The sequence below is a fragment of the Lathamus discolor genome, chromosome 8, assembly GCF_037157495.1.
Source record: "Lathamus discolor isolate bLatDis1 chromosome 8, bLatDis1.hap1, whole genome shotgun sequence".
NCBI classification, from domain to species: domain Eukaryota; kingdom Metazoa; phylum Chordata; class Aves; order Psittaciformes; family Psittacidae; genus Lathamus; species Lathamus discolor.
Genome location: NC_088891.1, coordinates 7,676,682 through 7,691,735, shown reverse-complemented (window position 1 = coordinate 7,691,735; position 15,054 = coordinate 7,676,682). Strand labels below are relative to the sequence as shown.

Here is a 15,054-nt window from a genome sequence, read left to right as displayed (position 1 = left end):
TACATGAGAAACAATGCTAGGCTAGACACACTTGCAGTCTGAGCCAGAAGATCCACAGGAGCTGGTTTGATGCTCTTATGTTCATTCTCTCCGAGCTCTCTTGTCTTCATCAATAACATTAGACTCACATCACAAGAGCTTGTGAGACTTTGCAACTTTGAGCTGCTCAGCTGGAAGGAGCCATATAGGTGTAAACATAATTGTGTATTATTGAGGAATGCTGCTGCAATAAACAGTCTGTGTTACCAAGTATCCAGCTGCAATATTTGTGTTTATGTCAGCACCTTAAAGTCATTGATCTGCAATAAACTCGGTGTAGGGAAAAGAAGCTGATCCAAAGGTCAGAGAAGAGAAATGCAATTTTCCCCCATCACAGCCTGAGCAAGCAAGGCTGGAGAGCTGCAGCACAGAGCTCAGCCAGGGAAAATATGGCTGCATAAAGCTTCACTCCTTTTCCCATTGCTAGAGCAGTGCTCAGGGAGATGACCCAAGATCAAAGATGCTTGTGGCAGCAGTCTGCTTGCAAGACTAATCACCATTAATCTACTTGGACTGGCAGATTGCAGGTACCCACCCACTGCGGTGTGTGCTGCTGTGCCAGCGATGCACAGGCACTGTTCAAAGTGAGAGCGAGCCTCCCCATAGCCTTGTGTGTGGCAGCAGCAAGGTGAGCTCTGTGGGTGTCTACTAACAGGTTTTGTTCCAAACAGAGCCTTTGAACTAGGAGCTGCCTCATTTCATTTTATCTGGGAACGAGAGAGCTGCTGAACAACAGGTATCATGAAGAGCCCAGATGGATGTGCCCAGGGCACATGCTGTTGAATGTACAGGAGCGTAAAACTCTGTACCTGAGTGCAGTATGTTGCACACTTTATCCCTTTATCCCTCTTCTTTCACCAAATGCAGACCCATAATCTCATAAAAGAAACTGGAAGATCTCCTCGAACAGCTCCCAATGTGTTCGCTTGCCCATGAGTAGCAGTGGCCGTTCTGTTCCTCTGAACAACTTGGCATGCTCCTTTCTCTCTTATCCTACAAGGCAACTTGACTGCTTAACTCCCCTTCCTTCAGTGAGTGACCCAGGAATCTGGTTGCTTGACTCTGTTGTCAGCATGCATCCCAGGACCACATTTGATACCAGTGTCTGTGTCCTGCTGTCCCAGAAGTGACCTGGGACCACCCATGCTATTCCTGCCTTCCTGCAATGTCCTTTTTTAGCTCCCTTCTCCTTCTTTCCCTAGCATTACAGCTACCTAGAATGGATGCTATCTCCCAGTAACTGGGCACCTTGGAAATGGGATTTATGGAATATAGCATGCTCCTGCCACCTGATCTGCCAGGTCCATGGCTTGCCACCTCTCTGCTCCATTCAGAGAGTTTGGAACAGCGCTCAGGTGGAGGGGAGCAGAAAGCAAACAAGAAAGCAGATTGGCTGTGTCCCTTTCCATGCACCAACATCTGGGAGAAGAAGGGGTGCTTTAAAGGCAGAGGGCTGGCAGTGACAAGAAACAGGGCTAACAAAGGGTGCCAGGGCTGGCTCCAGTGATAAAGCAACAGAAAAATAGCACAATAGCATCACCTGCCAGCTCCTGCCTTTAATCCTCCTGAGTCGGCACATCCATAATTGGGGACTTGTCTCTACCATCTAGGGCACTTGGCAGCCCGAAGCTCTCCTCCCTAGAAACGAGATTTGTGATCAGATTAAAGCCGATTCCGTGTTCCCCTCGTGCAGGTTTCTGTCGTGCTCACTGCTCCCCCTGATGTTTACATATGATGGGCTGACTCATTTCCACATGAAGAGCTGGCATTTCCCTCTCAAATCCAGCGCAGGGGTCACTGGTTGCTACGTTAAAGGGAAGAAACTACAATGAAGAGATTTTTCTAATCACTGCATCAGAGTACAAAGGAATGGAAATCACTGAGCAGTGTTTTTCTGTTAGAAGCAAGAGCAAGGTTACTTCAGGTAGTTCTCAAGAGCGTTTTGATATTTCTGCCTGCATGCAGAAGCTCACACACATTCACACACACCCCCCACAGGAGAGCATGCTGTCACTGAAATCACTAGGAGAAGTTCATCATGGCATGAGGAAAGGAAGATGCTCTGATATTGAGGAGTGCCTCCATCCCATGCTGCACCCCAGAGCTCTCACCCTGTCTCATTTTGCTCTGTCTCTTCCTGACATCAGATAAACAGGGGTAATGCCCAGTCTATGCTATGGCAAGGACAAATATGTTAAAATACAGCTATTAAGAGGAAGCACAGAAGTAAGCAAGACACATATAGGACATATTGCTGTAAGGGCACTAACACTAAGGACCAGATTTATCTGCATGTTTTGTAATCTGGTTATTCACAGAAACATCACTCGACTTACAAAAAGGCCACCTAATGTGTTTAACCTTGATTTTTGTATTCCCCCCTAAGGAAGCTGGGATAGTTCAAGGGAAGAAGAGAAGGGAGAAAACAAATAAAACGACATACCAAAATTGCTTTTGTTTTGTGAAAAGTGTTGCACAACATAGGAAAGAGGGTAGAAATTGTCCTGGCCTGGAGCATCCAGCCAAGGAATTTAAGGTGTTACAAGCACTGCTTCTAATGCTCTTGCAGTAAAGATGGAGAACCGACTGTTAGGCACCTGCTAAAGCCCTGCTTCAGACAAACAATGGTAAGAGTTGAGGAGCATTTAAACACAACCTGAAGCCCACTGAAATGCTCTGAAGGGGTCTGCAAGGAGCCCTGGTAAAGCCCTCTATGTCTTGAGCAAAGATACAGTGGGGCAATGGAGGGGAGAGTTGCCAGCCAGCAAACTGCCACCCAAATCAGGCAGCACAGTCAAGGGAACAAAAAACAGGAGCCCATAATCATTTTATGATTCTAATTTAACTTTTATGAACATGTTTTGAGCTCCTCTAGTCAGGCTCTGGTATTGATCTTTTCAGTACTGTTAACTCATAACCAGACCATATTTGAAGACATAAACTTTAAGAGGGATAATAAAGAAGAGCCAGACTGCACTGGCTTTATTCTTCTCAGCACAGGGTCTGGGAGCTGTAAATCCTGCTGGAATCAGTGAAATTATGCAAGTAAAGATTAACTCCTGGCTGTGTCAGTTTTGGAGATAGTGGGCGGCAATGACATCAGTCTTTATTTCTAGTTCAAAGTGGAACTGTCTCGGGATATAAAGCAATGGGAGAGTAAGAATCTAATCTAGGGAAGAGAGCACTGACTTCTCTCTGCATGCTTTTGAGAAATGGACCAAATTGCAGCATTTTGACCCATTTCTGGACCAGCTGCAGATTCTCACAAAATTACTCACTGCTTAGATTAGGGTTCTGCCTTCCAAATCTAGTTTGAGCTAAGCAGGAGCATTTAGATCTTGCAAATGCTGTTATTCTTTAGCGAGTGCGAGCACTAGCACATGGTAATGGCTTCTCTATACTACATGTCCACTCTGTGGTTTAGGTCAGGGAGGTTCATACAGCTTGCTCCATGTTTCTGACTGATGGATAATATAAAAAACCTCAATAACAATGTTAATGGGCTTTTTTTCTCTCCATGGTAACACTACAGGATGGACAGTTTTCCTGCTTCTGGCAATAGAGGAACATGACAATATGTGGCAGGTTTTCTTTGTTAAATGGATCCTAATCTAATGAAGTGAGAGCAGGGGTGAGGAGGGCTACTGCTCTCAGCCCTGCCAGTGCAAGATCATAGAATCATGGAATGGTTTGTGTTGGAAAGGACCTTAAAGCTCATCCAGTTCCAACCGCCTGCCACAGCAGGGACCCCTTCCCCTAGACCAGGTTGCTCAAAGCCTCATCCAACCTGGCCTTGAACACTGCCAGGGATGGGGCAGCCACAGCTTCTCAGTTTGAGCAACAGGCTGAAGAACCTCACAGTGAAGCTTACCCAGTTCCTCTGAGGTCTAATTTGTTATTTGAATTTACACTGCAGGCTGCTAAGCTGTCAGCTTTAAGTGCGAATCCACATCTGCTTGCAGCTAGACTTAGTGGTACTTTGGCAGACCTTACCCTGCCACATGCAGCTGGGAATTGCACACTGAATGTCGCAGCCAAAAGGTGATGGTGAAGCCTCAAGAACTCAGTGATCCCTTTCATTTAAAATAATCTACAGGTCTCAGTTTTCAGTTCTGAACAATGCCCTGCAAAGATGCAAGTTTTTATAACTTCAGGTTTTGCTGCAAACGCTTGAAATAGTGCAACTCTCTTCCAGCTCAGCATCTCCAATCCCCTCGACACCCTGCATCTCCCCAAGCTTGTCAATGTTGGCATGCATCCCACGGCCCTAATTCTGCATTTTCCATGACTCACACTACTCAGCATCTCCGTGCTATCTCATGCCAGTTGGAATTAAAACACAAAAGGGATCTTCAAAACAATAAAAGGCTGTGTGGTACATCCTGCCAACAATTGGAGCTCAGCGGAGAGTGACTGGAATGATGAGGGAACTTAAGGCAGAGACTTTTGAGGAAAGATTAACATTGCTAAAAATAGGCCACATGGGTAACTGTGACTGTCAGGGTTTGTGATAAAAGTCACTGTGTATTTAAGGGTATAAATAATCAAGAATGGAATTAAATTATTTAGAGTGCACAAATGGCAGCTACTGGAGTACACTACTACAAGTGATGGCATTAAGTAAAGTATGGGAAGAAAAACAAGGACATCGGTCAATGGCAGCCTTGGCTGCAGTGACCATGAGATGGTGGAGTTTAGGATCCTGTGTGGGAGGAATAGAATACCTAGCAAAGCCACAGTTCTGGATTTCCGAAGGGCCAACTTTGGCCTCTTCAGTCAACTGCTAAGGGAAGTCTCATGGGAAAGTGTACTAGGCGGTAAAGGGGCTCAAGATAGTTGGTTAGCATTCAAGGACCGCTTCTTCCAAGCTCAGGATCGGAGCGTCCCAATAAGTAGGAAGTCAAGTAAGGGATCTAGGAGACCGGCGTGGTTAAACAAGGAGCTGCTGGGCAAACTCAAGTGGAAAAGGAGAATCTATGGATTATGGAAGGAGGGGCTGGCCGCTTGGGAGGAATATAGGACAGTTGTTAGAGGATGTAGGGAGGCAATTAGGACAGCTAAGGCCTCCTTGGAACTCAATCTTGCTAGTCGGGTTAAAGACAATAGAAAGGGCTTCTTCAAATACATAGCAAATAAAACTAACACAAGAGGCAATATAGGCCCACTGCTGAACGAAGTGGGTACCCTGGAGACAGAGGATATAAAGAAGGCAGAGGTGCTGAATGCCTTCTTTGCCTCTGTCTTTACTCCTGCAGACTCTCCCCGAGGGCCCCGGATTTCTATAGCCCCAGAAGGAGTCAGGACAAAGGAGGAGTTTGCTTTGGTAGATGAGGATTGGGTTAGGGATCAGCTATGCAATCTGGACATCTGTAAATCGATGGGTCCGGATGGAATGCACCCACGGGTGCTGAGGGAGCTGGCGGAGGTCATTGCTAGGCCACTTTCCATCATCTTTGGTAAGTCGTGGGAAACGGGCGAGGTGCCTGAGGATTGGCGGATGGCAAAGGTCACACCAATCTATAAGAAGGGCAAGAAGGAGGACCCGGGTAATTATAGACCGGTCAGCCTTACCTCCATCCCTGGAAAGGTGATGGAACAACTTATTCTTGACTCCATCACTAGGCATATCAAGGATGAGGGGGTCATTAAGAACAGCCAACATGGTTTTATGAGGGGGAAGTCATGTATGACCAACCTTATAGCCTTCTATGAGGAAGTGACTAGGTGGAGGGATGATGGTAGAGCGGTAGATGTAGTTTTTCTTGATTTCAGTAAGGCATTTGATACTGTCTCCCACAGCATCCTCATAGATAAGCTAAGGAAGTGTGGGCTTGACGATCAAGTAGTGAGGTGGATCGAGAACTGGTTGAAAGGAAGAAGGCAGAGAGTTGTGGTCAATGGCGCAGAATCTAGCTGGAGGTCTGTGACTAGTGGAGTTCCTCAGGGGTCGGTGCTGGGACCGGTGCTGTTTAATATTTTCATCAATGACCTGGATGAGGGAACTGAGTGCACCCTCAGCAAGTTTGCTGATGACACAAAACTGGGAGGAGTGGCTGACACACCAGAGGACTGTGCTGCCATTCAGCGAGACCTGGACAGGCTGGAGAGTTGGGCGGGGAGAAACTTGATGAAATTTAACAAGGGCAAGTGTAGAGTCTTGCATCTGGGGAAGAACAACCCCATGTACCAGTACAGGTTGGGGGTTGACCTGCTGGAAAGTAGTGAAGGGGAAAGGGACCTGGGGGTCCTGGTGGATAGGAGGATGACCATGAGCCAGCAATGTGCTCTTGTGGCCAAGAAGGCAAATGGCATCTTAGGGTGCATTAGAAAGGGAGTGGTTAGTAGGTCAAGAGAGGTTCTCCTCCCCCTCTACTCAGCCTTGGTGAGGCCGCATCTGGAATATTGTGTCCAGTTCTGGGCCCCTCAATTCAAGAAGGACAGGGAATTGCTTGAAGGAGTCCAGCGCAGAGCCACAAAGATGATTAAGGGAGTGGAACATCTCCCTTATGAGGAGAGGCTGAGGGAGCTGGGTCTCTTTAGCTTGGAGAAGAGGAGACTGAGGGGTGACCTCATCAATGTTTACAAATATGTAAAGGGTAGGTGTCAGGATGATGGAGCTAGGCTTTTTTCAGTGATATCCAGTGATAGGACAAGGGGCAATGGGTGTAAACTGGAGCATAGGAAGTTCCACGTTAACATCAGGAAGAACTTCTTTACTGTAAGAGTGACAGAGCACTGGAACAGGTTGCCCAGGGGGGTTGTGGAGTCTCCTACACTGGAGATATTCAAGGCCCGCCTGGACAAGTTCCTGTGTGATGTACTGTAGGTTACCCTGCTCTTGCGGGGGGGTTGGACTAGATGATCTTTTTAGGTCCCTTCCAACCCTTGGGATTCTGTGATTCTGTGATTCTGTGATCACCTCCCCTTCTCCCTCTGCCTGAATTCTGTTTAACTTGGACTTGAACTGAAGCCTACTGCAGTCACTGTAAATTTACCTCCATCACAGTGGTACCACTGCAAGAAGGTGCCAACTATGATTTACAATTACAACTCAGGTTTTCTGACTGGGAATCCCGCTTCGGTTTTGCCTCAACAACCTGTCCTCCCTGCAAAACTGACAGTATCTGGAAGGAGCCAGATCTTCTTCTCTTTATCCAGAGCAGCAGCTCACTGCATTTGGCAGAATTACAGCCAGAAGGGAACATTGTGGCTCTTTAGTCCGACCCAGTGGGTGACACACTGTCTTCCCATGCTGCATCTGCTTCACTGGGTAAGACAGGTACATATTGAACAGAATAAACACTGTGCTTGTTGCTACTCTTTCCTCTGTGTGTTCTTAGAGTTACCATGGTATCAGCACAAAAATACTCTAGATTTGACTCAGGGAAAGAAAGATATTTGCTTGTCTCTTCTCTTATTTCTCCCCATCCCTTAGGCACCCCCTTCCCTGGAGCTCATCCACACATCTCTGCAAAACTGCCTTTCCTTTTGCACTGAGATCCACTCTGCAGTTTTCTTTCACTGCTGGGGTATTACCAGACAGATGTGCATGTGTTAAGAAACTCACAGCAAGCTATTCTGCTGTCTTCCCAGGGTAAGAGGGTATGTGCACCTAAGAAAATGCAGTAGCTATGCTGTATTTTGGTTTTCTAAGGTTTCAACTGTGGTTGCTCATGATTAACTACAGAAACATGCACATATTTTCTGTGAAGAGCTGTTTGAAAAGCCATACCCAGAGTAATAAATGGTTCATTGTTAGGCTAGCAGGCTATGTCTCATGGAGAATTTACTTGGTGCCTCTTAGTTCTAGTGCTGCTCAGTATTTCCATTAATAACCAGAATGACAAAATAGGAAATAAACATATTGAATTTAGCCACAACGTTCTCTTCAGAGCAGCTAAAATCACACCAGAGGATAGGCTTAAAATCTGGCATGGAAGAGACAACAAAATAAATACACAGTGGTGGCAACTGGTTAAATAACTGTATAAAAGGGGATTCAGGGTTGCCATTAAGCTGAACAAGAGTCAAAAATGTCACTTCTGAGAAGGGGGCAAACCATGCTGTGATACAGAAACAGCAGTAAGTCCTGTGAGATACATCAAGCCAGCTTTTTGTTGATTTTGGACTGGAGTGGGCTGACATGGAGAACTACAGCCCGTAACAGGCACCTCATGGGAGCTAAGGAATGGATCAGCTGGAGAGATGCTGGAGGAGAGCAGTGAAATATCTGAGTTCTGGAGAACATGACCTACAAGGAACCACTGCAGGAAATGGGACTGTTTGACTCTTAGAAAAGGCAGGAAGGAGGGGAAGAGAAACCTACTTTTGTGCATAAGGGCTGGAGCAAAGAAGGGAATAGTCTCCAAGTCTGGTACAGAAAGGACGAGAAGTAACAAATTAAATTGTGTCAGAATCAGATACTAGGGTAACCCAAGTGATGAGAAGACTGATGAAGCACTGAAATAAACAGTGTGACAAGACTGCAGCATCCTGCGTGGCCAGTGTTTAATTGGCTTCACAAACATCTGTTGAGCACTACATAATACAGTAAAACCTGCCCTGAAGCAGGATGATAGACTGTGCAGCTCCCTCAGGGTGCTGTGTTCAGACATCCACCCACTGCCATGTTGCTTAAGCTACTAGTGTTTGCATCATTACAGTGCTGGCACCCTGAGTAACCCTGCCTGGTAGTAACCTTATTTGCGCTTGAGATCTACATGCTGACTCCTTTTCTGTTTAGAGGGAAGTGACACAAGACCTCAGTCAGGAATTTTTGGGATGCTCTTTGTTTTGTTTGCACTGAGACCATATTTATTTTATTTTCTCTGACAGCTGTTTTAGACCATTTCACTCTCTGTTGGAAGCATGGTAAGGTCTGAAATATGTGTTGTAAATAGCTGGGAAAACTGCACATTTAAGTCTAATTTTATGTGTAGCATCTTTTATTAATGTTGCGACGTTTATGTTTTAAGTCCCCATTGATTTTTATTAAAAATGATATGTTTAGTGTATGTGCATGCTGCCAGCAAAATAAAATATTATGGTTTTCCCCCCTCAGTATGAATTCCCATTAATCTTCTCTAAGTGCACAAGAAAGTAAGAAGCAAACTCCCTCAGTCCAAGGCAGCATCAACACCTAAGCTCTATAAGACATCATCACGTATTCATTCCACTGGGGTGCAGAAGGGCTGCTTAATTGCATAAACCAGCATGTGTAAGGTGGGGGCCGAGGAAACAAAACACTCCCCTGTGACTTATTACATTTGTGACTGATTAACTCTGTTAATCTATAATTAAGATTCAGAGGAGAGACATAAAATATCCAGCAAGTACAATGAAAGCTTTCTGAGGTACATGCAAGCAGCTAAGAGGTGTGGGTAAGGCCAGAGACAGGAAGATAACAGCGCATTTTGCACTCAGTCTCCAGGTTCTGTCTTAGCTCAAGCTGTAATGGGTCTTACTGATGATATGAAGGTTTTCCAGCAGTATAGCATTGCATGCTGAAGAGAACCTTGAGCCCCCAGGAAGTCGCATTCATTAAGAGTTTTGCTACCTGGCATAAGTGATTGAGTAATGGGTACAGTGATTTTTATTTGACTTTCAGCTAGATCAGGTAACATAGCTTTGCAGTAATTGAAAGCTTGTGTCTGACCTCACATTAACTGAGGAGCAGACTGTAAGGATGTGATTATTCATTAGGCTGGAATGCAGGTAAACTAGATCCCAGGTGGTTTTGGTTCTGGGCATTTTGATAAGACACCTGCAAGCATTGGCTATAACAATAATGAAGCCATGACAGCAGAGTTAATGCAAATCCAGTGCAAATATAAACAAGTAAACACTATAACAACAGAACATGGGGTATGATAATGTCTGCAATTAAGAAAATGAATATGTAAGTTAAATACACAATGAATAAAGGAGTATATTTAAGGCTAGAGGCTAGAGGTCTCCAGAGCTCTTTTCCCCAAGATACTGGCTTCAACACTGGGGGATCATCTTTTCATGCTACACCAAGAACTTTGCGAGGACATGAAACGAAGAACTACCTGCTGGCAGATTTTGTGTATGAGAGCATTACTTTGATTTTAATGATAAAGAGGGCTCATTTACCTCTAGCTCATCTTTTACCATGCAGGTGTGCAAAAGCCCAAGTGTTAATATCAGGTTCCTGTTCAGACATGTAAGCCTGCAAAGGGAGACCACCTGGCCTGGCTGCACCCTACCATTTGCGGTCACAACCACCTCTGTTAGCATTGCATCACCACAAACTGAAGATGCTGACAGCACCAGAATGGGTCTGCTTGTGTTGGTCTACCTGGAACATCAGGTCTATGAGAAACCCACCTCCATTTCCCTCCCAGAAAAACCTCCTCAAATAAGTGGCTCATTTCTGAGCTTACCTTCGCACAAGCACATGGGGAGCATCCATCACAAATGGAGAGATGCCAGTCCATCTTCTGTCAACTACTTCACAGAAACAATGGCCACCCTCCACAGGAGCTCCCAGACTCAATGCCTTTTTTTAGGCTTTTTGTAGTCATCACAATTAAGGCCCTGTAATCAGCTGCATCGACACTGCAATCAGCCCCAGCAATCAGCCTCCTGCCTCTGATGCTGATGAATGCTGGGAAGGTGCCATGGAGTCAAAAGACTAATTGACCATTTTGTTAAAAACAACGAAAAGAGGAGAGGGTGGAAGTGCATTTATGCCCCCAGATTTGGGGGGCCCAGGAAGGAGGACAGTACCTTGCTGAGGCCTTCAAAACTAGTCTGAGTTTGCCAGGTGGTTTGCACTTGTTGTGAACAAAGACTGTAGGAGTGTGCTGGTTCCTGTGAGCCAAGAGGCTGATCTGATCCAACATTGCATGAGCCTGAAATCAAGGGGGGCTGGTGCATGGGGTGGGTGATAAGTACCTGTCGCTGAGCTATACCAAAATTACTATCAGAACTATCTCTTGATCCAACATTTGTTAGAGGAATCATCCCAATCATTCAACTAATGGACAACCCTTACTTTCTTTCTTTCTGACAGTTTAGGTTTGACAAGGTAAAAATAAATCTAGGATTGCTGAGCTCCTGTTAAATACGTGTTATATGTATTTTCGTGGTCCTTAAAGTCCAAGATGCGAACTGGGTCCTCCTTTTTGTATCAAAAAGAGGAAACAGTTGTACGATGAAGACGTTTTGCATACAAATCACAGTAGCTTCTCTAAGTTACTTTTCATTTTACCTGATTTTAACATACCCAGCTCACTGCTGGCCATTTCTTTGCCTAAGGCTCCATGTGGAGGCAGGCAGGACGTAGCTGAGAAAAAGAGCGGCTGTGCTTCTGTTGTATTTCATCAGGCTATGGCTGGGAATTGGCAGTGTTCCTGCCTAAGAAATCACCTCCACCTAGGAAATCACCTTTGAAAAGGAAAAAAGATTTGTTCTTCTGTTTCAGATGCATCACTCTGTTTATTGACCCATTAATTATTGGTCCGTGTCTTTTGACAGTCAGGATACTGGGGACGATGTTCCAGTGCGACTCTTACGAGATAGAAATAGCAGAGCTGCTCGGCCCAGTCACTGTAACAAGTTTATAATGTAAAGTACTGAGCAATTAGCTGGGAGATTTACCTCCCTGTCTTAAAAGCATTTTTATTACTTAATCAATCACAAGCAATTTATAAACAAGGCTGAAGTTTTACATGGAGCCATAAACCTGTCTTGTTTGCTTCCATGATAAAGCAGGAGAAACAGACCCAAAGTTTCAAAAGGCATCTGATCAATTAAAACAAAATCAAAAAGCAGAACTACCTCAAAAGAAGATAAATTATTTTTCAAAGGGAGGAAGGACTTTAGCAGAGGCTGGGGGAAAAGAAGTCCATCTGTCTATTTGCTGGTCTATAACATCATTCATAACAGCGGCTTGCAGTAGTAGCATTGTAAAGTGAAAATGTGAGTCGTTTGGGGCAGGGACTTTGTTTGTCTGTGCATGCCTTTCTCAAGCTGGATTGCAGCCACTGAATGCCAGCACTGTGTAATTGCAAAATAAAAATATTAAGAATGCTGAGTCGGCAACAGCATGTGTGCTCCAGATGCCCTTTTTGCTTTCAGAGCTTCTGACTCAGTGCCAGGTCACGATGGTATTAGGAACCTGTTAGGTAGCGATATGATACTTGCTGCCTCCAAAGGGAGCTGCTCCAAGCCACAGGAGTGCCCTGACCCTCCTCATTTTCTCTTTTTGATTTGTCTTGTCATTAGAAGGAGGTTACTGGAAATAATTCACTAGCAGGATTTCTGCATACCAGGAGCAGCTGACCATGTGGTGTAACACAGAGATACGCAAAGGTACACAAAGATGCCCCGGTCTGGATCCTTCTTCAGTCACTGAGGCCAGGAGACTGCTTTGCATCCCTACACCACTGCTCTCTCAGCATATACTGGTTGGACCAGTTAGGTTTCCATAGCAGGTTGTTGCGATAATTACCTTGATAGAGATGGAATCAGCACTTGCTGGCTGAGTGTGTTTCAGTTGGTTTGGCAGGGATCCCAGCTCCACTGATCCCTCTACCTCTGACATTCAATGCCTCAGCAATACTGCTGACTCCTGCGAAACTGGGGCACTGATACAGACATGAAAGTCCTGCTTTGGAGATTGCTACTGAAGAGGTCTGTACTGCACTACATGCAGGAGCTAGACTGGAGGCTGCATACACCTCAATTTGTGGTGATCTAATTGTTCCAGCATCAGCTTTTTGATGGGTTTGACTGCTCTGATCTTACAACTCCCAGTCCTGATTCTTCTGCCATTTCCCACCTCACCTGTCAGCTCATGATTTACACCTTTCCAAAGCAGGAATTACATTAATAGATGTGTTTCCAAGGTATCCATAGTCAAGTTTTCCTCTCCCTGAGTCAGGCAGGAGTCTCCTATGTTGGGCAGGTACTTTGCAGTTGCAGCATCTTCTCCATCTTCATTGCTACAGCTGAACCTCTGAACTGCTGGGTGAAAGCTGTGTAGTGGCATCACACACTTGTCTCACATTTCCAGACCTAATAGGAACAAATGTGTCATTGCATAGTTCAGTGATTTAACAGCTCTGAGTGTTTTTGACACATAGGCACTTCATGGTTTCAATCCCTACACTTACACTGCACGTAAAGTCAGATCCTCACTGGTTCAGCACTGGGGTCCTGCATAGCTGAAGTACAGCTTTTGCCCAGAGTGATATGAAAAGTCATAGTCAGAAACTGTCACCCTTTGGGGCACAGATTCCTTCCCCATCCTGCCTCATTAAAAACATATTTAGCACAAGAAATGAATGTCATAAAAATATATAAAATATAACAGAGGAGGAAATGCTGACCCATCCGATCCTTCCTACCACAACAGTCCCAAAATAACAGATGCACATCATCCCTTGTGGTATGGAATACTGTACTTTGATGTTTCATGAGCTACTGAGATCGGGCTGTGTGGCAGGTTTTATTTCTTTCCACTTCTTCATAGTCTAAATGATAGCTTGTACTTTGCCCCATTTCCTACCCCCAGACTGGCCTCAGCAGCGATGCACATCCGAGAGTCTTTCAAATGCTGAAATGTACATACATTTTCTTCCCATCCCATTTCTGCCATTCTTTTGAGTTGCAGGCAATTGGTTAATACAATAAGCTTCATCAACTACAACTGCAGTACAGCAGCTATTGAGCTAATCTATCTTATTTCCAAGCAGTTTTTTATCATGTGATTATTGCAATTATTTTAACAGATAAAAAAATTTAAGTACTAGGGTCTTGCTTCTCCACTCAAGCCAGAAATTAGCAAAAGAGCTTTTCTCTTGTTTATTTAAGCACCAGAAAAAATATTGGATTTTCAAAAAGAGCATATTACAAGTTTTGCAGCTTCTGAGCAAGAATTAGCTTTAAACTGCTGAAGAACACGACTGAAGCGAGGGGTAGTCAGAGTAGCAGTTGCTAGGATGGGATATTTAATCTCCAACTTGTAAGGAGCAAATATGAACTGTGGATTTTGCTCTCAGCTTCTGTTAACAAAATGGGAGGGTGTTTTCTGAGAGTGAGGATGGAAACCAATGCTGTGACAACTGTTACAGAGTCATAGAATTGTTTAGGTTGGAAAGGACCTTTAAAATCAAGTCCAGCCACTAACCTGGCACTGACAAGACCATCACTAAACCATGTCCCTAACCAGCACATCTACACAGCTTTTAATTACCTCCAGGGTGGTGACCCACTCACCTCCCTGGGCAGCCTGTTCCAGGGCTTGACAGCCCTTTCAATGAAGACGTTTTTCCTCACACCCAGTCTAAGCCTCCCCTGGTGTAACTCGAGGCCATTTTCTCTTGTCCTGTCACTTGTTACTTGGGAGAAGAGACTCTCCCCCACCTTGCTCCATCCTCCTTTCAGGCAGTTGTAGGGAGCCATAAGGTCCTCCCTGAGCCTTCTGTCTCCAGACAAACGCCCCTCATGTCCCTCAGCCTTTCCTCATCACACTTGTGCTCCAGGCCCTTCACCATCTCTGTTGCCCTTCTCTGGCCCCACTCCAGCACCTCGATGTCTCTCTTGTAGTGATGGGCCCAGAACTGAGCACAGGATTCAAGATGCAGCCTCACCAGTGCTGTGTACAGGCAGACGACCACCGCCCTTGTCCTTTCACCTTATATATATAACTCCAACAGCTCCTTGGATTGTATCTTAATGGCCAACTTGCAGTTCATCACTGAACTAGGGTCAATGATGGAAAGGAATGAAGAACTGTGGTTGCCTTTCTGAATTCTTTACTTGTCAGGCCATTTTTCTGATGAAGTTTATATGATGCTAAACAGGTTTAGCACACATGAATGAATGTTGCTCTTATACAACAGGATATTTTGCAAAGCATTTTTATTCTTCAGAACATAGTTTTATTTATTTGATTTATTTAAAATAAAGAATCTATGTGAAACCTTCAGTTTTGACATTCTTCACTTTCTCTTTTTTCCTCAGTTTTCTTTTGCTGACCTATTT

General features: G+C 44.8%; 1 protein-coding gene across 1 annotated transcript in view; it reads right to left on the bottom strand.

The window, feature by feature from the left end:
- AGBL1 (AGBL carboxypeptidase 1) overlaps positions 1 to 10,531 on the bottom strand; it is a 306,435-nt gene extending 295,904 nt beyond the window's left edge. Inside the window, exon 1 of the mRNA XM_065688671.1 lies at positions 10,446 to 10,531. Coding sequence (XP_065544743.1) covers positions 10,446 to 10,499 — 54 coding nt within the window. The 5' untranslated portion in view covers positions 10,500 to 10,531. The remainder of the gene's footprint in view (positions 1 to 10,445) is intronic.
- Between the last annotated feature and the right edge of the window lie 4,523 nt (positions 10,532 to 15,054).